The sequence below is a fragment of the Ornithodoros turicata genome, chromosome 8 (assembly GCF_037126465.1).
Source record: "Ornithodoros turicata isolate Travis chromosome 8, ASM3712646v1, whole genome shotgun sequence".
Classification (NCBI taxonomy): domain Eukaryota; kingdom Metazoa; phylum Arthropoda; class Arachnida; order Ixodida; family Argasidae; genus Ornithodoros; species Ornithodoros turicata.
Window position 1 is genome coordinate 29,624,531 of NC_088208.1, and position 22,066 is coordinate 29,646,596.

Here is a 22,066-nt window from a genome sequence, read left to right on the forward strand (position 1 = left end):
TGCGACACACTTGTCTGAAATCCACAGGTACAGAAGCCAGTATTGGCTTGAAGGAGCTGTACCATTTTTGTGTTTGAGGGTGGGCAGTATGCAGTACAAGTCTGTTAGTCTGAAGAAACAATGTTGTAACACCTTGAGGCTTCAGACAGGATAAACCGTGAGCTGTCGATTTCAGACAAGTGTGTCGCAAGCAGTACATCCGAGGCAGTTGCGTGGTGTCAAGAGGGACTCCGCAACAAAATCGCCACAATGGTCATGGTATGCCCGTAACCTTTAGAATGTCAGGAACACATGTACGAAATATCTCGTGCCAAAACTGCGCAGATTTTATTCAAACAGTGGCTTTGCCTCTGTGAAGAGAGTGGGCACTGAAAGCAACACACTGCTTATATCATCCGGCGAAGCAGACGACAGTGCTGGGTGACGTCACGGTATCCTCCTCCGGATGAATCTCCGTAGTATGGAGTTCAGTTTCCTGCTCTTCGCGTTTCCGTTTGCTTTGTCGTCATTTACGAACTAATTACGCGCGCAAAATGAATGCGAATGTTGTATTCGGTATCGAGAGGATGGTTCGTGTTCGGTATGATGCTCACCTAAATTTTTTTTTTCGAATCCTTGCAAAGTCTCCCTTTAATGCCTGTGTACTACCGCGTGACGCCGACGCATGCTAGCAGCACGTGCTCCTCTTGATGTCGGGCGACAGCGTTCGCATGCGCCGTCCATGCCAAGCAGTCGTGCCTGACGACCCCGGGCGGCAGCGACCAACCAATCGAAGCGACGAAGACGACGAGGGTCCGTGGCGGAGGCGGATGAAAACAAACTATTCGACTCATGCGCGTGCGGAAGTTTCGCGTGTCTTTCGACCATCGTCGGTATGCCGTTCCCCGCGCCAAGAGCTCGCCCGCAAGGCTGCATTGGAGTCTTAGCTTAGCTGGCTTAGCGCCAGATGTTGAGAATCTGTCTGTGATCATGTCGTAGAATGTCACGTGTGGGTTAGCGCCGGACGTGCTCGTACGGCCAGGAACATAACACCGTGTTCCACGCGACGTGGTCGCGTCAGAACTCAAACTCATACGCGGAAGTCGGCGCGTCAACCGATGACTTCGTAGTGCGCTGCGAACGCCGAGCAGAGCTCGGAGACAATCGCCTCTGCTGCGCTCACTTTTTAATTTTTCGGTGTCGCTGCGGGCTCTCGCTGCGTCGCAGTACTGGCGCCTCCTTTTCGCCACTGGAGGGACGAGAGGGAAATTCGCGTTACAAAAGGGAAGATCCTACTGGTGGTCAGTTTTCGTTGTGGCAGCATTGAAAGATGACGGTTTTTTAGTGCGGCAGCCATAGTTCTCGTAAGAGAAAACGTGAGAACGACAATGACGAAAGAAGTACCGACGCCACCGCATTTTAAAACTTCCTCACGACAACGAGATCTGATCGACTCCCTCACAGAGTTGATCAGCATAAAACGTAGTATGGATTGTAGCATTTTTAAAGCTTACAAAGAGCAATTACCATTCGAGGTTAGATAAACTCGGAAGCTGCGCCGAAAAGTGACCAACACCATGACTGCAAACCACTGATCTCGCAAACGCGTTCGTTTGACGTCATGCGTATACACACTTGGTGAGTGCGGACAAGATTGACGGCATATACCCGCACCGTACCCGCGCTGTTTTGCATAGGTATATGTATCCGCGCGGATGCTCAGTATATCCGCAGTCATTGTACTTGCAGGAAAAAGTTCACATGCGGAAAATGTTATCTTACAAACGTTTTCGCTTCTCAGCGTGCAAACCATTGCGTCATCCAGAATTGTCGAATAAAATGCAATTAAAGATACGTACAATGAAAAGTATATGACACACTCCGACACCATTTTTTTATTATTTGCGTCAATTGGGGGACGTTGACAGAGACACTAATGCTTATTTGTGTATGAAATGAGAATTTCCGGGCGAACCGTAGAGGTACGCACTTTATCCGCGGGTATAACCGCAACTCAACCCAACTCATCCGCGCGCACCTCTAACTAGAGCGCCGTTTTATTCCTCGTTCATCACCGACATTAACAACGTCAATTCGATGTAATGCACGGGAAGAGCAAACGCCGGACGTTGAGAGTAGGGCGGAGTTTCCTCTCTGGAAGTCGGAGAAAACGTCACACCGACATGTCCAATCAGAGAGCGCCCTTTGACGACGGTCTTGCGGGCGTCTGCGAGTTGCGAAGATCTGTGATATGTTGTTTCTGGGTTAGCGCAGAATGTGTGTCGTCTATAGACCGTTACCGAAAAAACGTCACCGTGACGTAATGATGACGTTGGTAGACATATCGAAACCCAAACAGCGCAGGTGGAGAACACCCCGCGGTTCCATAAAGACGTATTCTTTCACGAAGGTCACGGGTGGCTTCTGTGTGTTAGTGGCACATACAAATGAGGTCACCTTTTTTTAGTCGCTTTCGTGTCTTCATTCGCGTTCTCAGTCCACCGCGGAAAGAAAAGTAGGCTTCACCCCAAGAGTTGCATCGTCTGAAAGTCAATGTCGTAATCCAGTGCGGAATGTGGTTTGTTATTCGTTCGCGCTTGCTTTGTATAGAGACACCACTTGCACTCCGGGAGAAACTCGTGCTCCAGGAAATGGAAGAGCCCGGTAGCCATCTTTAGAAAGGGCTACCGGTAGAATGGAGCAGAACAAGGCCATACAACTAATATGTACCTCTACCCGAGAAACGTCATCAGGACGTTGGTAGACAGACTGAAAATGGAAACAAATCGGAAGGGGAGGGCTGGGTTCCACGAATGGACACTTGTTCGCTGCCTCCTATTGAAAGAAAAGTAGGACCGAAGGTCGCGTCCCTTTCAGAGACCATCGTAATCCACTCAACACCACCGCTTTCAGGCGCGACCTTGTTCGCCCCTAGCTTCGAGTGTAGTTCAACTCTACCAAATTGGTGGCGCTGTCGAACACTATGACGTCATTTGTTTACAAACAGGGAGAGGTCTGTTACAAAAAATCTTATGAGAAGCCACATTTAAATGCTTCTTTCTTGTGTCATTGATTTTTTTATATAGTAGTTCCAGTCTACCAAGTTGGCGGCGCTGCTGTACAATCTGACGTCATTTGTTTGTGAACAGGGTGAGGTCCATTGGTGTGCATTGCCTACGTCAACATGATGTTACTGTCGCTGGTGCTTCCGTGGGTGTTTTCAGAAGAGAAATTTGCCGAAATAGACCGCAAAGCGGTGCCAAACATTACCGTATCAGCCTCATGCACATGTTTCTGGATGGATTGGTGGTATTAAACTAAGGACTATAATTTACATAGAAACAGGATGGGAACTGATGTTCTAAGGCTGGAACACATAGAAAGGACAAATACAACACCTCAAGTACCTAAGAAATTAAAGATGAAAGAATGAAGTCACTGACAAGGTTAGCCAACTGTAGGAACCGAACCCAGATCTTCTGGATTATCGTATTACCAATTACCTGTATTTGTCCTATGTGTTCCAGCCTCAGATCAATGTACTACCCAATAGTAGTAGTCGCATCCTATCCCTTTTGTGTCAGGGTGGGCTTTGGCACTTCCCTTTCACAGAAGTCATGTCGCCACCTCTGGGACAAAAAAAAAAAAGAAAACTCGAAAAAAGATTGGTAAGAGCCCTGGACCGGCAATCCTCGACCTCATAATAGAAACAGATTAGTCTGACTCTATGCCAGTGGTGCAAGTCACACCAGTTCCAAAGGATAAAGCTGCTGGATCTATCCATCGATCCAAGGCAGGGGCCACGACTGCTCTTTTTTGCTGAGAAGGGAATTAAGTATACAACTCATTGTAAATCGAACAGTTGTGCAGTGCAAAGGCTGCACCCAATTTAAGTTCACAAGGCGTAGACCAATCCAAGACAGCTAATGCAGAGTAGAGTATAGTAGTAGTACCCCTCCTACACAAGTGGCAGTAAATTCAAATCAGTTTAATTACTGCAGACTGTTCCAGTCAGGCACGATGAATTTGGTTGTGCAGACCAGTGTTGTACAGTCACTCGCCAGGCATGCTTGCACTGTTGTGTTCTAAGGAACACTTACACAAAGGACTGAAATCCCTGTAACAATTCAAAAATATCTGGTTTACTTTAGAATCATTACCCCTAGACATATACAAATTTTTACATATATAGGTACACATTCCTCGGACTGACCCACAACAGGCAGGCTGACTTGCCTTGTTTATATATGTATCAATGAAGATAACTTTATCCTCTTGTGCAGCCGGTGGCTTATTAAGAAAGCAATGCCGAGGACCAATGAAATGGCTTTTAATGTTGCCTGCCCCATTCATGAGCAGCCGAGAAGCACAAAATAAATAAGCCGCAGGTTACAAAAATTTGTCACAAGTGTAGATATGTTTGTAAAAAAAACGTCCTCTTGCCAATCCTTAACACCAATGTCTAAAAAGAAACTAAAGCTGCTTCTGTGAGCTGGTGCACCGGGGGTAAGGCCGTAGATAGCCAACGAAGAGCGACCTCTACAAGACCCCATCCAGTATCCAGCACAGGTGTAGTGGTCCTCTGTCACAGTACAAACAGGCATTCACTGAAACAAAAATCCATGGAGATATTAGACTGCAGTGCAGTACAACTACAGACCAGCTAGAGAGGAGTTGATATGTGTACAAGCATGAACACAGCAGCACAGTCAAGTACATGCAAAGCACCCCCCCCCCCAATGAACACTCACCATTTTCTCTTCACGGAGGCCATGCTTGAGGAACAACATGATGGGTACTTCATTTCCGTCAGCTTGTTCACGGTACTCAAGGAGGGCAACCATTCCGTCGGGGTTGGAGGACTCTCCTGGAATACGGCGCAAGGACACAGTACGATGAGCCGTGCACCTCAAGCACAAATGTGAATGGTGCAATGCGCTGCATTATTTGGTATGCACAAGCCATGCAAGCACTAAATGAAAAACCCAACACTGCTTTCCAACAAATGTGACAGTGTACAACACAGTAAGTTTTTGCTGCAGTGTGAATGACCACACCAGGGACTACTTGTACAAATGTTAACGGAATTCCTCAGCCTTGCTACGTAAGAGCAGCACTGTGGGCAGTAGCACATGCCCAAAGGACTACAGAGGACTCCACTTCGACAGTCCAATGAGCTGGTCCTGTTTGCACAGGAATTGAAGGACCCCACAACGAGGACCTGTTCTAAGCATGTGCTGCAGTCGCAAACTTCATTATCGTCCAATTCATGCAAAACACACTGCCAAAGCTGTGTCTAAGGGGTTTTCCTCATGTTAGGTCTTCTCTCAGCCATGCAAGGAACATATTGTTGCACAACTCTGTCAGCTGACTAAAGCAAGTGAGCTTGCCAACTGTGCCATAACTGTGTGCTGGCCTGACCATTCTTTAGCACCAGTTAATATCCAAAATGAGCAAGCTGACCCAAGCTGGCAGTACATGGTGCATTTCCATAGACATTCTAAAAGGTGCACACAGCACTGGATCCCGCACGTACTGGATACGTACCAAGGTAGAACTGCACATCGCTAAGTTTGGGGAGAATCTTCTTGACACCTTCCTGCATCTTCGTCTTAGCCTCGTTAATCTGTTCTTCAGTCCATTCCTCTTCCTTCCACTTCTCCTGAAGGGCCTTTGTGTAGGTTTTCAGGTAGTTCTTGTAGTCTGCTTTGGTAAAACCTGTCTCTACAAGGCGGTTGTTCAGAACCAAATCCAGACCAGATTCCACGTTTTCAAGTGTTCCCTCATCTGCTTCCTCAGCGGATGGATTTGCACCCTCCAGCGCAATTTCACCTTGCCGACGTGTGACATGCTGAAAGTATGTGATGAAGTGAAATGAGACGAGGTTCCTGACGAATTCGCATGGCTTAATTAAAATGTGAATTAGACTGCATTTATTGTTCGGATTCCCGCAACACAATTGTTCCCTTGACTTCGAATAGTAAACAGAAGGTTAAGGAAAGGAAAGTTAGGTAGCAAGCGAGCTGGTGGTGACGATCCATGACTTGAAAACCCAAAACGAGGTAGGGACGATAACAGACAAACACAAACACGGTCTCAAACTGAGCTGAGTTTGAGACCGTGTTTGTGTTTGTCTGTTATCGTCCCTACCTCGTCTCGGGTTTTCAAGTCATACAAGGGTGTTGGTACTGGGAATTGTCAGGGTGTGGTAAGCAGGAACAGTTCTTCTCAATCAATCTGCACAGTTCTGCGCATTTGCAGGAACGGAAATAGGCTAGTAACGAAAACAATCGGCAACTGAATACCCTTGGTTCCCCTCGCAATGACACAGATAAGATGACAAACTGCCAAATGCGCAATTTACGTATCGGTGACAGGGCTGACACACATAACTAGCGAAATTTACAGTACCGCGTAGGCCAACTATGTTTCATGAAAATGAGAAAGCATAACTTTCAATTACATACCCTACATTCAACTTCGTAAATACAGCCGTCAACCAAGGTGTACTTGGATGAATCGGTGAACATCTCGTCACCTAGAAAACAGTACCGAAGGTAACGCAGTAGAAATTAACAATTCTGTTCAATTCTAAAATGCGAATAATCAACGTACCAGTAAGCAAATCGCTGAAGAGCCGCATATTTAGATCGATGAACTCGGATTATTCTTGATGGTAAGACAGTTCACCACCACCTATGGCGGATGACCGGGGGAAAAAGGACCCGTGAGATGTCACTCTTCGTTTAAGTACACCTATGTAACCGTTTCAAGAAAAAAGGAACATCACATCACCACATTAAAAAGATAATGTAAATATTTTTACAGAGCTTGAAGTTCCTACATGACCTTTAGAACGTCACCTTATTTTTATTTATTTTTCCCTTCACCTCGCAGCTTCACATTTCGAATGACGTCATTTCTATCTCAGTTTGAACGCCGAAGAAGCGGTACGCGGTGTAGTTTGTATAGTAGAGACTCACCATAAACGCGGAAAATGGTCCAGAAGACTGAACTCTGAGCTGACGAATTTGTCTAAGCACTGGTCTAGGAAATTGGGCATCCTAGAAGACGGGAAAGATGGCAACGTAAGTCTCCGTTTCGAGCGTTCGGGAATATTGTCCTCACACTAAAAGGTATCGAAGCGCCTGGCGTAGCTCTGTTAGTGACTGGATTATTTTCCCCAACTTCTACCCTGCTTTCTCACAGATGCCTGTCACGTAATCAATACCGATGACATAATACTGTGGTAGTTCCTACAACTTAGGCCTCGCTCTCAGACTTTGCTTTACCAGTAGAGGACAAGGGTGCCTTTCTTTGGTTGGCGTCACCGAACCTGTTTTCCATCACGCGTCTACCGTTTTAACTTGGTATAACCCTTCATTCTTGTTTCATCATATTCGATATTTTCTCTTGGTAAAAAAGCCATAAGGTGCAACGGAACGTATGGTTGCAATCAGCAACTACGGAACATGGCCACAGTGATGCATGCACAACAACAGAGCAGCTCATCACTGTCACTCGTTCTGCATTTCAAGATTGACGTTCGTCATCCGTGCAGATATTCATTATTGTACGCTGCACAGCCTCGTGCTGTTTAACTTCCTTTTCGTATGTTTTCAAATTCTTATTTATTTTTCAGCCCATCCGTGGACGTCCAGGCAGTGATTGACAAGTTGTACAGAAGCATTCAGCCGGCCATATCTGAGGTCTACGGGATGTATCAGTCGCAAATTGCGTATCATGATGAATTGCTGCAGGAGGCAAAGAGGGCCGTTGAGACGTAAGAATGAAGTTTTCACCAAATGCTTCATGTATTTTACCTCAAGTCTCTTGGTAAACATTTGTGTGCTTTTCACAGGTGGTCGGAGTGTAGAGCTGTGGGCCCCCAAAAGAGAGCTCGAAGGCCAAGGGGTTTGAAGGGCAAGTCCTCTTTACAAGAGAGGTCAGTACATGACTAACTACAGTCGAGGTTGCTTGTAGCCCTTATAGGGTGTTTCCATGTGACGTAAAAAAAAAGCTCTAAGTTGGTGGTTGTTGGCGGGTTAGATGCACCCAAGGCACCGTTGGCGGGTTGGAACGCATCGAAGGCACGAAAATTTACATTTTTGAATTTTGTCGCCTGGAAATTTTGGGCAATTTTTCCAGAGACTAGGAAAAAAAACGAAAAATACTCGTTTTTTTTTTTAATCCAAAATTTCCGTTTTTTTTTTTGTTTTTTTTTTTCTGGGGCTTCGCATCTTTAACCTAGATAGAGAAGACCTGCTGAATGTCCTCCCCCCCTTGCCTGGATTGTGTTGCCCATAATTGCAATAGTATGCCGTTGTTAGCTGCTCAATACTATGATAAATATTGCATATACAGTCAACCCTCGATTTATGAACACCTTCGGTTCCCGGAAAAAAATCGTTCATAAATCGAAAGCTCCGTTAAGTCAGTACTATCGCGCTGGTGAAACAGTATTTGTGAGTTGGGATTATGTTTATAATGCAATATAATGTGTAATTTTGCTTTCGACCATGCCTTCTGCTGTACACTTGGTCGTCCCTAATGCGTCCCCGGTAAACCCGTTTGTTGCTCGGATTTCGAGGGGTTAAAACCCAGGGTGCAATACCTGGAAAAAGTTTCGTCTGCTCCGACATCATTCATAAGACCGCGGAATAATCCCTTTGAAGATTTCTGTTGACCTCGGAACGATCCGTTTATAAATTGAGGGCAAAAACGCTGGGAAACTTCTAGTTGGTTCCCAGAAATTCCATTCATTATTCGGATATCGAGGTTCATAAAACAAGGGGAAAATGCATGTAAAAAGATTTGTTCCTTGTGCTCCTGTTCATAAAACGAGGGAATTCATAAATCGAATGTTCATAAATCGAGGGTTGACCGTATACCAGATTATGTTTGTGCGATTTGACATAGACAGATGTCCTCTGCAGTAAAAACAAAGCCGAAGCTGAGCCAGTCATGGCCACAATTGAAGAGCACGTCAAGACCGTCGAAGCGGAACCAATCCCACCTAAAGAAGAGGCTAGCCCAAGTACCAGCGATAAGGAAAACACTTTACCCAGTACCAACGATGTCGCAAACGCTGATTTGCAAGCCACATCGTCCGAGCCACCCTCGAACAAGTCTCCGAATAAAATCGTGGCGAAGACCCCTCGGCAGGCCCGAGAAAAGTTGCGCCACATTGGAGCGTCCTCTGGAAAGTGCACTCCAGGTCAGAACCGGGCCCTGTTCTCTCCGTACGGAAAACTCAGCACCCGTGAAAAGGCCCAAGCATTTGAGCAGAGAAACGAGAGCCTCTCGCCCACCAAAGTGATTCCGGAGAACCAACGAACCCCCGTCGTAGTTCTTGAGGCTCAGCTCCGTGAATCGTGCAAGACCCACGAGGCTACGGGCAAAGGTTAGTGCTCCACTTAGTGTTAGGTGAGGGGGGTGCTTCGGGGTTAAAGGTGGAAAAAACCCCGGTTAATATATATATATATATATATATAATAAAGGTTTTTATTCTGGGATTTGTATTATCGTCACATAGGTTACCAGCCAAAAGACGTCCGAAAATCAAACCTGGGATCAATTTGAGACAGCCACTGCATCTAGGGTTGCCACCTTTCGTAGTAAAAAATACCGGCTGGGAGAGAGGAGGTGGAATAGAGGGAAAGGGAAGTGGGTGAGGGGTGGAAGAGCACACACAGAAAACGAGAGAGAGCACAAGATAATACGAGGAAACATATATTCCTGTGTGTAATAATAATAACTGGTGACTGCGGAGTTGGGTCTATGCTCCAGGTTTATTCAAGCTGTAGTGAAATGTTGAAGGGAAAACCCTGCAAAAGCCCATATGAAAGGTCCTGAGCTACAAATACTGGCAAAAGGCTGCCGGTATCACCTTCCTACCGGCAGAGCGAGCAAATAACCGGCCGTGCCGGTATAATACCGGCCTGGTGGCAACCCTAACTGCATCTCTTGTGTTGATCTGGAATGCAAAAAGTCTGCCCAAAACTCTGCTTTTCTACACGATGTAAACCCGATTTTACCCAGTTTTACAGCTCGTGAAATAGAATGCGGGTTTTTGCCTTCCAATTTTTGAAAAACTTAGAACCCGAAACCACAAAGGTCTATATACGAGTCCTTTCTTTGTTTTTCTTGCTTTATTTTGGATATCTTTCTCTTTAAATTAGAACCAGAGGAGCTGCCACCACCACCAAGCAAACTTGTCCAAGGCAGCAAGAAGGGAGACCTCCAACATGATGACGTGGATGTGACTGACAAATATGCCTTCGTAGATGACTGTCCTACAAAGGAGCAGAAGCCTATAGCAAAAAAGGGAAAGGCAAGTCATTTGAGTGATGTCTCATTTTGCATCTTCTAGGAGTCATTACATGGACTTGTTGTGGGATGTGATGCTTTATGGCACAGTGTCAAGCCGCAATTTTTATTGCTTCAGTTTGCTTGAACCCAGACTTTCATCATTGGGTTCTGTTCAGTGACGGTCGCAGCAATGTCGGGAAGAGTTATTTTTGCTTTTTGGGTCAATTTCCGGTTTGGTTGGATGCTGTGCTTGACGGTACTCGTAGTGATTAACGTACCTCAATTTTTATACGTATGCCTGTAATTTTTTAGGATCCTGCACATGAGCATTATGTTGTTGTACCATTAAACGTCAAGCATCAAGCTCATGAATCTTGCCTGTCTAAAATATCTACCGTACATTTCACCATTACTGATTCCACATTTACAAACGAAAAATATAGGTATGTAGCTGATATCCAGAATTAGCTTTTCAAAAAATAAACGTTGAAATGCTGCGACAGCATTTTCTTCTCAATCAAGTCGTATATGTCGATGCGTCGAATTTTTAGAAACAAACTTACGCAGAGATGGGTATCCAACTCTATGTGAGACTTTTGATAAGCTGTACCAGTACTGTTACTCATGAACATGCTTCATGAGCGTTCCTGCCTGAGGCATGCAAATTGAGTGCAGTTAACCTGAACTAGTTCAAAACTGATCTATTTCTACCTCCACAGGCAAAGAAAAAGCTTGCACCTGCTCCAGCAAATGCTGGTCCTACCAAAGTTATGAGTGCAAAGAAGTTCACAAACCCATTGAAGAAACAACACGCAAGATCAAGTTCCTCTTCATTTATTGTGACACCCCATACAGCCACCAAAGTAGTGCCTCCTTCTCCCTTGCAAGGAGCCAGAAATGCTGCTGGCCCTTCAAGGCTGGTACGTAAATCTCTGTCCCGTTCCTCGTGAGCCATGAATATAGCTTTCATGAGCGACTGCTGAAAAACAGCAATTTCACATTCATAAACATTCATAAATGATCGTAGCAACCCCAAGAGCTCAGTGTCGCCTCGCACCTGTTGTACTAGTGTTCATTTTCCTCACTCTTACAGCGAAGTGCAATCGTAAGTGCACAACCCACAAAGGCTTGGTAGTGTTAAGCTGGTATGATATTCAAAATGATGAGTAGTTTCTAATATCAACTTTGAAAGGAAAATCTAATACCGGAAATATTCGATTTTAGAGTTGTATTTGAAATTTAAACTATATTCAACCCTACTAAATGCACTTTCCTTCAGGTCATGAAACTACTTCCCGGCAGTCAAGTAAAGCAAGCTCCATCAGATCTTCAACGCAAGATGTCTGTGGGTGGCCAGGAGCGTGAAAAGGAGTTGAAGCTCAAGCTCAAGGCTGAAGAGGCGAAAAAGTATGTTATAGTTCTTTTCTTTGGCGATAGCGCAATACCCTAAGAAGCTGTCCTTCCTGTTCCTGTTTCTTTTTTTTTTTTCGTTTGAGTGTTTTAACACTGGCCCTTCAATAAATGTCATTAGTCTGGCCTGGAACTTTAGGCATTTGCCTATAAGTGCCTAATTGTGACATACTGGGGGTTGCCTGCCTCTTTTGTCGACTCTATTGTAGCCTTTCTGAATTTTCAGATGCAATACAAGTAGAGCCTGAAGTTTTAGGGTTTTACCTGATTCTTCCCCGAATTTGCACCCCGAATTGAAGGTTGCCTCTTTAGGGTGAAACCTGATTTTTGCCCGGCAAATTGCCCTCACTGGGATGTCTGTAGGAATGCACTAACTTACTTGTTTGGTAGAAAAATGCAGTTACATCACCATTTGTACCAAGCCGCTACAATTAGTTTGAATAACTGAGCCCGATTTTTCCCCAAATTTAGCATACTGGAAGTTTTTTCACCCGAATTTGCATGAATTTAGTGCACATGTTTATTTACCCGATTTTTACCCCCCGAATGTAGGAAAAAATTTTTCCCGAAAACTTCAGGCTCTAAATACAAGCCTTTTTAGGTGTGTGAGTGCACTCTTCAGTCTCATGCTGAGGGCTTTCGCTTTTTGTTTCTGAGAGTTTGCACTTTCTTTTTTATTCTTCTTCTTTTTTTTTTTTTCTCTCTTTTTCTTCTTTTTTTTTTTTCCAGTACCGTGGTTTGCTACAAGGGGCTTATGTATATTTGATCAAAAGCTTTGGCCGTTCTTGGCCTCAGAAATCTTTGAGGGCGGAGAGATAGTAGTATTCAAGATTGCATGGTTCTAGGCTGCTTGAGCAGCCTGGTTGGGGCGTTCCAAAGCACCACCAAAGCAAGAGAGTATACCAGATTAACGTGTCTATTTCTCTATTTTATTGAACATTTTGCTTCTTTTTTTTTTTTTTTTCAGGACCTAGGTGCCTGTATTTTCATCGTTTTTCGTGCCTAAATTTCCGGGCAATTAGATCATGCATTGTACTGCATGCCACAGTACTAACAAACATCTTCCCGTGTGCCCTACGCAGCAGGTACAGAACGTAAAGTACGGTACGGAAACCCGGCACAATAGAACTTCCTAGGGCCGGGGAATAGCCATATTTAATAGACATGACAATAAGTGATTATCGAAATAAGAGATTCCGACACCAGAAGAGCAGGAGCTACAGTATAACGTGGTGCTACTGCGTATGAACTTGCTATGCATAGAGCTGTCTTAAATATTTGTTACAGAGTAGTCTTTTTTGTGCGTAAAAAATTTTCAGAAGCTGTAAAATGGGCAAAATCGGGTGATGTTGGGTGGTATTTTTAAAAAATGCTTCTTGCATTTGACATGAACGTGACTTGCTGAGTGGCAGTGCTGTACACCACTCCAATGTCTCCATGTCTCCATCATTGTCTGTGCGAATGTATCTGCCTTTTGATAGCATCGTGCCTTGACTAGAAGTGCTAGGACTAAAACTCTACTAGATTTTTGGACTAGATTTTTCTACGTATGGGGGGGGGGGGGGCTGTAAGAGACTAGAGAACTTGACTAGAACTCTCGTGATCTGCAGGAAACGAGAGTCTCGTGCAGCCCGTGTCCGTGCGGCAAAGAAGCAGCAGGAGGAAAAAATGATGATGGAGCAACAGGAGCGAGAACAGAAGGAACAGCTGAAGGAGCAGGAGCGGAAGAAAAAGCGCAAGGAATTCCACCAGCGAACACAGAGCGAGTAGGTTTAAATGCTGGCACTGACCATGACTAGATAATCGGAAGATTTGTGGGAATTTTTTTTTTTTTTTCTAAATTTAGGGGGTAAAGATTGGGTATGCTAGAAAAAAGAGTGAGCTCTAAATTCATGCGAATTTGGGTGAAAAAGGCTTCCAGTGTGCTAAATTCGGGGAGAAATTGGGCTCTGTTACTGCCAAAGAGTGTTAGTGTGCATTCCTACAGACGTCTCGGTGAGAGCAAATTGCCAGGTAAAAATCTGGTTTCACACTGAAGATGTGACCTTCAGTTTGGGGAAGCATCGGGTTCGACCCTAAAACTTCACGCTATAATCGTAAGGGTTCCGTGCTTCTGGCATTTATTCCTGGGGAGATTCAGTAGGTGTTTTTCGGCATTTATATGTTGTGTCAAATTCGGATATTCTAAACGCTCGTGGCAAAAATATTGGCCGTAATCAGGTATAACGCGAAAAGGTTGGGCCCTTAGTGTAATTCTGGCCTTTTCAAAACATGCGGAATTTTAAAAAGAGAATACTCGCCGAATGTTTTGGGGCAACAGCTGAATTTATGTATTGTTTTATTATATTTTATGTTATTGTTCTTTATTCTTTCTGCAGGCGTGAGAGGGAGATTGCTGCACGTGGTGGCCAGATAAAACGAAAGGGAACCTCTCCTGCTGAGTCGAATCGGAAGAAAGTTCAGCTGGTATGTTCGGTGTCTGTCTTCTTGACCTGTTCCATTTCATACAAGCTGTTCTGGTTCTATAACACCTTCCAGCACAATATGAAATATAGCTTGTCTTATGCCCTCACATTCAGCACTACTCGTTTACTGCCTTAGTGCAGATAGTCCGTGTGAACCATCAAAAGTAGAGTATAAGGCACGCGTGATATCGAGAGATGTGACTTGTGAGCTTTCGGTCCTAAAACTGTGCTGTAAGGATATTGCTTTTGAGTGTGTATTGCAACTTATGCTTAGAGCCCTGTATTTTAGGGTATCAAAAAGTTTCCCTTCTTAATCGAACATTTAAATGTGCTTGCAACATATAGTTAGGGCCTGACTTTTTAGGGTTAAACCCGTATCCGCCCGATATTTACCCCCGAACGAAATCCGTAAAATCTGGGTTTGACCCGAATCTACCCGAAAACATCCGGGTCGCGTGGCACACTCATAAGCGTGCATTAAAATAAGGTTTGATAACATTGCTAAACATTAGTTCCATGTTAAGACAAATTTTTATTAAACAAAAAAAATCACCCGAATTCCTGACGACAGAATATGCCGTAACGGGATTTAACCCGAATACACCCGAATTTTCAAATGAAAAATATCCCCCGATATTTACACCCCGAATTTGGCCAAAAATAAAACCCGAAAAAGTCGGGCCCTACATGTAGTGCAAGTTTATGTTCACCAATAGAATTCCTATTTTGGAACGTGTACGTTAAGTGGGACTGTCTATTGCATGCAACACCTTTATGTTCCCAAAGGGGCCACTGCGCATCAAGGTCACACAGCAGGAGAACGACCTTGCGGCTTCTCATGTAAGCTCTTCATATGTCGTACAGAGATTCCAAGGCTATGCTCAGTCCAGTCATTATTTGTACCCAATAAAGGAAGACTGAGTATCAGATGATTGATCACATCTGCTGTTGCAGCTTCTGTTTTTCAAGCCGACCACCTGCCTGTCCAACAAGGTGAAGCTCAACAACAGCCTTCAGCAACAAGCGATGCTCAACAATCTCTCAACGTCCTTCAGAGCTGAGCAGCAGCAGGACAGCTCATGTCACGAAAATGGTAAGATTTTAGCACCACTGGTCCGGGAAAATGTCACACACCAACTCGTGGAATGTGCACATGCAATTATGGGCTGAAAGGTTATGATGAGCCGTAAAGTACTTTTCCGACAGGTAGAAAATTCAGTTAATCGCCGGGGGAAACGTTAAGCTGTGAGCCGCAGAGTGAGAGTCGCTGACTATTTTAATTTGAACACACTGTTCTTCTACTGTGCACCCTCCTCATCGTTGTCATGGTATTCAGAGTAGTGATATACAGTCGCCGTCCGATTTTTCGGACTCGGCGGGGATCGTGCAAGAGTCCGAATAATCGAGCAGTCCGAAAAAAACGAATTCCGTTTCAAAATACACTTTACTAAGCCCTAATAGGCTGGAAAATTTGTCGATGCTTTCCTAACGCGCTTCCAGCTCTGCCTGGTGACATCAGCCTCTATTTCCCAAAGCGACATTTAGTCAATGTACTCTGTCAGAGGCACCGCCGTCATCAAGTCCGCAAGTCAGCTTCACCTAACGCATGCGTGCTGTAGGTGAAGCTCGCTTTGCAGCGCTGTCGTGAGACCTGCGGGCGGACAGCACGTGCTGGGCTGTTGGCCAAGCGACAGACCTTTGTTTTTTGCTCAATATTTTACTTGGTTGATTTCTTTTGATACGAATTTCGGATGGTATCAATATTTTCCGTCACCCCAAGAGACAAATTCGCTGGTTGGGCAAACAGAGTCCGAAATATCGAGCGACGGAGCTGCACGGCGTCCGAAATTTTGGACGTTCTTATACATGAACTGTATGGGACCCGCGGCCGTTCTGAGAACGAGTCCGAATAATCGAGCATGTCCGAAAAATCGGTCGGTGACTGTAGTCCCTAGCCATACCATACCCTAGCAGTACCATGCCAATGATGAGTACTGTGCACAGAAGTCTGTTCAAAATATCAGCGGCTCTCATCCTAAGGCTGTTCCCTTAAGATTTTCCAACAGGTGTTCGGAACAACAGTGAAGTTTAACGTGGCTCACAGTTGATTAGGATAATTTTCGTAATCTTCAGTATTGCAGTGTCGTCTGCTGCCAATCTGGAGAAGGGAACACTCAAAATCGATCTGTTCGGTATTAATCTTTCAGTTTCTCTTCCTGTATCACTCCTTCTCCTGAAGGTATATACGTTTCATTGTTATTGAGTGCCACGCGACACCATCTCACTGGAAATATCGCTGCTCACTACCAGTTGCCATCTCGCATGGCCGTTGAGTTACGGCTGCTGTGCTGTAACAGTACAGTGTAGAAATGCAGTTGGTGTAAGTGTCGAGACATTTTGTGCATGTTAAAAGTGACACATGTACTGCATTAATGTAGGGCTGTTACAGGAGTAGGGTGCTCAAACAGGAATAAGGTGCTCAAACACAGGAATAGGGAAGGCAAGAGGTGAAACTTTCACTCTCTCCCGCAACCAGATAAAGTCCAAGCAGGACTACCCGAGTGCGACGCCATCTGTAGGACAGAACGAGGTCTTGTTGTCACGAATCTCAGTCGTGGCTGCTCCGTCCGTTCCTCTTTCTCACTCTCAGTCATTAACTTATATCGAGCGAGCTCAGTTGTCTCGCGACGTAAACGCCCAGTTATTATTAACTTATATCAAGCCGCGTGCTGCCCCGTGCTTCCATGGGAATTTTTACCTCCTGTCTTTCTTATTCTGTGTCCCCAAGTTATTTGTCCCTCATTAATATTTAGAGCCTGACGTTTTAGGGTTCAACCAGATTCCTACCCGAATTTGCGCCCGGACTTGAAGGTTGCCTCTCTGGGGTGAAACCAGATTTTTACCTGGCAAGTTGCCCTCACAGAGACATCTGCGTGATTCCACAGAAACTTGTTTGGCAGCAAAAACGGTTACAGCACCGTTTGTGCCAAACCAGTACGTAGTCAGTTTGAGTAACTGGGCCTGATTTCTTCCAGAATTTAGCGTACTGAAAGTTTTTCCAGCCGAATTTGCATGAATTTAGATCACATGTTTGTTTAAACGATTTTCTTACCTCACATGTGTTTAGAAAAATATTTCCCAAAAATTTCATGCTTATTAATATTCTGTGCAACTTTCAATTTCAGTGGCAGCGGAAGAGCCCAGAGCGCCTTTGAATGCAACGTACGTTGCTGAACAAAAGCTTGATTCCACATACGTCATAGCAGGTACCTCTGCTCAGAATGCTCCCTGCAAGACGCCTGCAGTGAATGGGGCCTCAGATAAAAGCAGGTACTGAATGCTTTTGAGTCTTTCTCTACTTACATGTTCTGTTTGACAGTGTTGCTCATACTTGGGGCTCTCTGTTTTGGGGTTAAATATGGGGTTGCGTATTTTGCTTCAATAATGCAGGTGCAATCAGGTTGAACCCAATCTCATTCAGCCCATTTCTGGTTGTCGGATTGAATCAAGTGTAAATCTTGTACATGAAAGAACTGATGTTCTGAGGCTGGAACAACATAGAAGGGACAAATACATACATACAAAGCCTCAATTTGCCTATGAAATTAACGATGAAAGATGAAAGTCACTGAAAAGGTTAGCCAGCTGTAGGACTCGAACCCACATTTTCTGGATTGCCGGTCCAGGGCTCTACCAATTGAGCTAAGCTAACACACCTTCTCAGCGACTTAGAGGGTGCGTCATCTGAAGGGACAACCAGCCAATCCAGAAGATGTGGGTTCGAGTCCTACAGCTGGCTAACTTTTTCAGTGACTTTCATCTTTCATCGTAAATCTTGTGTTTACTCAGTATGACACACGTGACACCCTATTAGACACAGAGTATCAATATTTATTACATGCCTCTAAGAGGCAGCAGATTCTCTGTTTTGACAGTTTGTATGAGCATATTTATCTGTTTATAGCACAGTTTCTGAAGTTCGTTGTCATGACTTCAGATACCACTTCTAGCAGTTTTTGTGAAGATATGTACATCGGGTTAAGCCCCGTTTTGACTGACTTGAGTGTAGTTAAATATCGGGCGTGATTGAGTATAACCCCAAAAAAGTCGGCCCCTAAGTATAAATATTGTGCACTTGTTGTCATTCACTGTTCCTGTGTATCTTGACATCTCATATTAATCTGAAATGCATGAAGCACCTTTTTGGTACTTTCCACCTGTATCCTAGAAATATCTGGTATTTCTAACCAATATGGACAAGTTGGTCTGGCAAGGTAGAGCCTGAAGTTTTCGGGGAATATTTTTTTCTAAATTCGGGGGGTAAAAATCGGGTAAATAAACGTGTGCACTAAATTCATGCAAATTCAGGTGGAAAAACTTCCAGTATCCTAAATTCGGGGAGAAATCGGGCTCAGTTATTCAAACTAACTGTAGTGGTTTGGTACAAACAGTGATGTAACTGCATTTGTTGCCAAACAATTAGGTTGGTACCTGTCTACAGACGTCCCAGTGAGGGCAGTTTACCGGGTAAAAATCGGGTTTCACCCTAAAGAGGCAACCTTCAATTCGGGGTGCAAAGTCGGGGAAGAGTCGGATAAAAAACCCTAAAACTTCAGGCTCTAATTATAAGTAGACCCTGAAGTTTTCGGGTTTTATTTATTTATTTTATTTTATTTTATTTTTTTCAAAATTCGGGGGGGGGGTAAATTCAGGTCAATCACTTGATGTCGAAAATTCATGCAAATTCGGGCGGAAAAATTACCATCAGACTGAATTTGGGAATAAATCAGGCCCTATTGTCGAACAAACGTTTGTTGTACAGCCTATCCAGAGCATCAGACGTTGAGATCAACCGTGTATTTTGTGAAAAATTAGTATGTCATTGCCGTGAGGTGCCTAGCTTGGGTGCAGTTTTGCGGGTAGAAATCGGGTTTAATCCTAAACCAGTGAACCTCAATTCGGGGAAAAATCGGGTTTAAGCCTAAAACTTCAGTGTCTAATTATAAGTAATGTGCACTTGTTGTCATGCATTGTTCCTGGCATGCGCAGCACATTGTAACAATGCTTACCTTTTGCATGTATAGCTATGACATCACACCACACCACAGCGAGATGCCACCAGCACCAAGTGCAGACCCCGACAATTACGGCATCGACGATTTCAACTCTGGTGATGAGACTGACGACGAAGATGTGCCGCGCAAGGTTGTGCCACTCTGGGCCCAGGGTGAGTGTGTGTGGGGGGGTGGGCCTTTTGGCGTATGTATTTTAATCTTTGTGCAAATAGTAACACTGTATGATGTAAAAACCCCCGAGACTAGGGAACACGAAGGGACAGACACAACACGGCCCTGTGACGTCTGTCCCTTCGTGTTCCCTAGTCTCGGGGGGGGGTTACATTATGCATCATCTTCACCAGCTCGCTTGCTTGCTAGCCATTTTTTCATAGTAACACTGTGTATAGGATTTTGCATCAGGGTGTCGGAGCGAACCGAAAACCAGAACCGATAACCGGAAAAGAACGCTATTTTGGTGCGAACCGGAACTGAATCGAAACCGTATACATTATTATTATTATTATTTTTTTTTTTTTTCGCTCTGGAGGGAAATCGAAAAATTTATTTGACGGTCTTGCAGAATAAACGGGTTTACATTTTGCAACATTTTTTTTTCTGGGAATGCATCTGCCCACCAGAAGCAGAACCGGTTGAAACCGGTATGAACCGTAATTTTTGTGCTCCGGAGCAGAACCGGTACCGGACCGTTTATGTTAGAACCGGAACGAAAAACCTTTCGGTAGTAGGGATGCACTAACTTACTTGTTTGTCAGCAAATGCAGTTACATCACCGTTTGTACCAAATCACTACAGTTCACGTGAGTAACTGAGCCCGATTTCTCCCCAAATTTAGCATACTGGAAGTTATTTCACCCGAATTCGCATGAACTTAGGGCACATGTTTATCTACTCGATTTTTACTCCCCAAATTTAGAAAAAAATATTTCCCGAAAACTTCAGGCTCTAAGTATACATAAGACAGTATACCTGTTTGCAAGTCTGCACGGTGCCCTATCCACTGCTAGCGTGTCACTCTGGGGAAAGAATGCGCCAGAGCATGGTCCGTAAACTTTTGTCCAGCACTGTAACAATGTGCACGGTCGATCGGGCAGCACTGGTCTCGGCGAGTTTTCAAAACTTTGGTCGGCTAAAGATCGGCCGTAGGGAGGGCAATTTATACTTGTGTTACATTTTGCGACTACACACTGCTGGATGATTGGTACTGGTGCCAGTGGTTTACCCAGAATTTCGTCCTTGGTGTGTGTGTTGGGTTCTGCAAGGGGGTGTATTTACATGCTTTTCACACAATATTGTGCAAGATTTTTCTTTTTTTTTTTTGGGGGGGGGGGGGGGTCTGGATCAGTGACTAATGCAGTCTGCATAGAACCCAGTGTGTGCTTTGTTGTAACCAGTGTTGAGCACTAAATGCAGGTCCACCTCTAAATTTTGTAGCAAGTTTGCTTCATCAGACCCCAAAATCTTTTAGTTTCATGTAATTTTTATTTGAAGTATAAAAGATTGATTACATGACATGAGTCATGTAAGATGGAGGACCCGGTGGGAAGATATCCCAATCAAAGGGTCTTCTGTACGTCGTACAAAGGTAAAGTGCTGTAGAATACAAAATAAGACACAAGCACGTCTTAGTGCATTAAGTGGACAATATTTCTGAAACGTGGAGCAGCAAAGCATTTAGTGCTGCTTTTGCTAGGAAGTGCTAACAACACAGTAACAAGCACTGTTCGAAAACATATCTAGTACATTCTAGAGAGCAAAAAAAAAAAAAAAAAAACATTTCACCAGTGTTTTAAATTTGGCAAAATTTCTTGCTTTATTGACGTTCGAAGTTTGATTCCATTCACTAAGACTTCAGAATAGAAAATTCCGTAATTTGTTTTACCAACAGAGAAGTTAAAAAAAAAGACCCCCCAAGCACCTGCTCTAGTCTAACGCGTTCCCCTTTCTGTAGGAGTTGTATTCAGTGCCCAGAGTCCTTGTCAGGAGTGGCTTGCTCAAAATGTTCCTTCTTCCAGGCCGCATCCTGCAGAAGCATATTGCCAGGCAATACCGCGACGGATGGGTTAACGAAGATCTTTTTGGAGAGCTGGTAGATATCAACCTGTCCAGCGTTTTCCGTACTAAAAGGAGGATCTTCGACAAGAGGACCAGCTCAGCCGTTTGGACATCCCCAATAGCTAGGCCAACCCAGTAAATGCCAGTAAATACTTTGCCTGATGTCTTATTTTTATGCCGTACTTTAAGCGATTTTAGACGTCAACATTGTGCACCATGTATATTTCCAAAGAGCCAAGATCCTAGCTCTTCATGTATGTTACACTTGTACAGCCAAATCCAGATGGAGTTGTTTTTATTCTCCGTCAAGCCATGCTTGATGTTTGCTTATCTTCTTACAATGTTTAGTATTGCCACTGTAGTCGTGTATTTTAGTAGTTTACCTCAAGTACTGGTACAAAACAATAATGTTCCCATACTTGTCTGAAATATACGCTTGACCGTTCACACTTCCCGGTTTGTTTGTTTCTTCTGTGAACAGCCATGCTCTGTGTACAGGTTTGTTCCTCAGGAACAAACAGGATATCAATCTATGTATACCTGTTAAATCGCACAATGAAAAATGTGAGAAGAGGAACTTCTGCTACTAAATTTCGTATCACCGTAATCTGAAATATTATGGTGTTGTCACAGGCATTGTTGCACAAAGTGAAAGTTTTTAATACATAGAGCCTCTCGTGATGGGCTATGTCAAGTTGTGCAATCAATAACACAAGCTTGTGTGAACAAATTACGAGTTCAGCTACCCGTAGTGTGCAAGAGGGGGGCAGA

General features: G+C 44.2%; 2 protein-coding genes across 2 annotated transcripts; one reads left to right on the forward strand and one right to left on the reverse strand.

Moving 5' to 3' along the window:
* Positions 1–4,292: 4,292 nt before the first annotated feature.
* Positions 4,293–6,715, reverse strand: LOC135366898 (translationally-controlled tumor protein homolog). Its single transcript, XM_064599879.1, has 5 exons — positions 6,595–6,715; positions 6,447–6,517; positions 5,527–5,830; positions 4,731–4,846; positions 4,293–4,586 (listed from the first exon to the last, which is right to left on the reverse strand). Exons 1-5 carry the CDS (start codon positions 6,620–6,622, stop codon positions 4,584–4,586), a joined length of 522 nt encoding a protein of 173 aa, XP_064455949.1. The 5' UTR covers positions 6,623–6,715; the 3' UTR covers positions 4,293–4,583.
* Positions 6,716–6,881: 166 nt separating this feature from the next.
* LOC135366896 (inner centromere protein A-like) lies at positions 6,882–21,748 on the forward strand. The gene is made up of 14 exons (XM_064599875.1): positions 6,882–7,067; positions 7,622–7,762; positions 7,841–7,924; positions 8,916–9,382; positions 10,161–10,312; positions 11,010–11,210; positions 11,570–11,697; positions 13,311–13,466; positions 14,079–14,166; positions 14,952–15,005; positions 15,120–15,258; positions 17,351–17,495; positions 19,250–19,392; positions 21,256–21,748. The coding sequence occupies exons 1-14, from the start codon at positions 7,060–7,062 to the stop codon at positions 21,432–21,434; spliced, it is 2,085 nt and encodes a 694-aa protein (XP_064455945.1). The 5' UTR covers positions 6,882–7,059; the 3' UTR covers positions 21,435–21,748.
* The last annotated feature ends 318 nt before the right edge of the window (positions 21,749–22,066 follow it).